This window comes from Tupaia chinensis, unplaced genomic scaffold, assembly GCF_000334495.1.
Source record: "Tupaia chinensis unplaced genomic scaffold, TupChi_1.0 Scaffold000144_1, whole genome shotgun sequence".
Taxonomy (NCBI): domain Eukaryota; kingdom Metazoa; phylum Chordata; class Mammalia; order Scandentia; family Tupaiidae; genus Tupaia; species Tupaia belangeri.
The window spans coordinates 247158-248884 of NW_006159614.1; the positions used below are offsets into that span (position 1 = coordinate 247158).

A 1727-nucleotide genomic window follows, 5' to 3' on the forward strand; every position below is an offset into this window, starting at 1 on the left:
TTCCCCCGCCCCGCCTCACCGCAGCAGGGAGAGCAGCAGCAGGTGGATTTCCTGGGAGAGCAGGGCCATGGGCCAGACATGGAAACTGCAGGGCCCAGTGTCTGTGAGAAACTCTTTTAGTATTAAAAAACAGAGGCTTTTCCAGTGGGGGATTCCCATCTGGTCTTTGGGACTGGGCAGGATCCTGCAGCAGGCTGCCTCGCCTGCAGGGGAGTGGGCAGGATGGGCCGCCTGGCCCTGCAGGGGAGTGGGCAGGGATGGGTCACCTCGCCTGCAGGGGTGTGGGCAGGACAAGCCGCCTGGCCCTGCAGGAGAGTGGGTGAACGGCCAGTGGAATCAAACACTAAGGCGACCCCAGAACACGTCTGCAGAAGTCTCTTCTGACGCTCAGTGGCTTCAGTCCTTGAACACCAAGGCCCAGAACTCCCGGGCTGAGAAGTTCTGATTCCTATCAACCAGCCAGCGCAGGGCCTGGGCTTCTCGCTTGGACTGCTGGAAGCTGGGCACCCACAGCTCCCGCCAGGAGCTCCGCGGAGCCGCCGCTGGGGAGAACGCGAACACAGAGGGCTCCGGGCAGCGCAGGTGGGCGGCTTCTGCCTTCCACCTCCGGGGCGGCAAGCCCTGCATGGAGAGAAGGGAGAGCGGGGTTAACGACACGCGGCCCAGCACGCCCACCACCTGGCAGGACAGAACCCCTCGCGTGCTCCCGGAGCTCACCTCCCTCCAGGGTCTCAGCAGTGGAGGGACAGAGGCAGGGAGGGGCGGAGAGCTCAGCACCTCGAGACGCCCAGTGGCCCAGTGCCCAGGCTCGGAGGGGCTTGGGGGGCTCGGCTCCTAGGCACTAGGCGCTCTGCAGGGCCTTGCGGGTTCTCCCGCAGGTGTGGTCAATGGGCTCCACTACTCCCCTCACGGCGGTGGGACTGCGCTTCAGAAAGTGTCCCGCACACCCCCGCGTACACGAAGGCTGGACCCGGCCCTCCCCGGTGAGAGGCTCCCCTCCCTCGGTTGTTGTTCTGTCAGTTTGTTTACTTATTCCGTTTCCCCTGTACCCGCTCCCCGCAGGAGGTGTGCTTGACGCAGCTCTTGAATTTGAAATGCTCTTTGCAAACGTGTCTCGTTTTCCGGACGCCGACTGTTTATTCACACGGGTTACGCTGTCTCATCCTCTGCTCCTTTTCCGTGGAGCACTGTCTCTCCACCCACCGTGACACACGTGTGCTCACCCCTGGCCTTCAGCGTGCCCCCACTGCGCTCAGCTGTCCCCACGGCCACACCCGGCACCTGCACTGACGTGCCCACGCGGGCCTCTGCTGCCATAGCTGGTCACTTCCGTGGTGTCCTGACTGCCCGGTCCACCCCTGTCCCTGCGGGCTGCACCCCGAGGCTCCTCCTGTCCCAGGTTAAAGTCCAACCTCACAAGGGCTGTAAGGCCAGGGTGCTGCCGGCAAGCTTCTCAGGGAGGGAGGAAGGAGATGAGAGAAGAAGAAAGTGAGGAGGAAGGTGGAAGGAGGAAGATGGACAGACAGACTGGAGAATGGCAGACTGAGCACGCGGCCACTGTCATGGCCTCCTGGACACCGTCGGGATGGGAGGAAAGCCCGGAAGGATGGGAGGGCGAGACGGGAGGCGGGAGGGTGAGAGGGGAGGTGGGAGGGCGAGAGGGGAGGCGGGAGGGCAAGAGGAGAGGACGGGAGGGGAGGCAGGAGGGCGGGAAGGGAGGCGGGAGG

At 64.3% G+C, this 1727-nt stretch overlaps 1 protein-coding gene across 3 annotated transcripts in view; it reads right to left on the reverse strand.

Moving 5' to 3' along the window:
• Window positions 1–6: 6 nt before the first annotated feature.
• The window catches only part of POFUT3 (protein O-fucosyltransferase 3), a 62128-nt gene continuing 60407 nt past the window's right edge, over window positions 7–1727 (reverse strand). For all 3 annotated transcript variants that reach the window (XM_027770559.1, XM_027770558.1, XM_027770557.1), the window contains one exon: window positions 7–621. In XM_027770559.1, the coding sequence (XP_027626360.1) occupies window positions 452–621 (170 nt within the window). In that variant the 3' untranslated portion in view covers window positions 7–451. The remainder of the gene's footprint in view (window positions 622–1727) is intronic.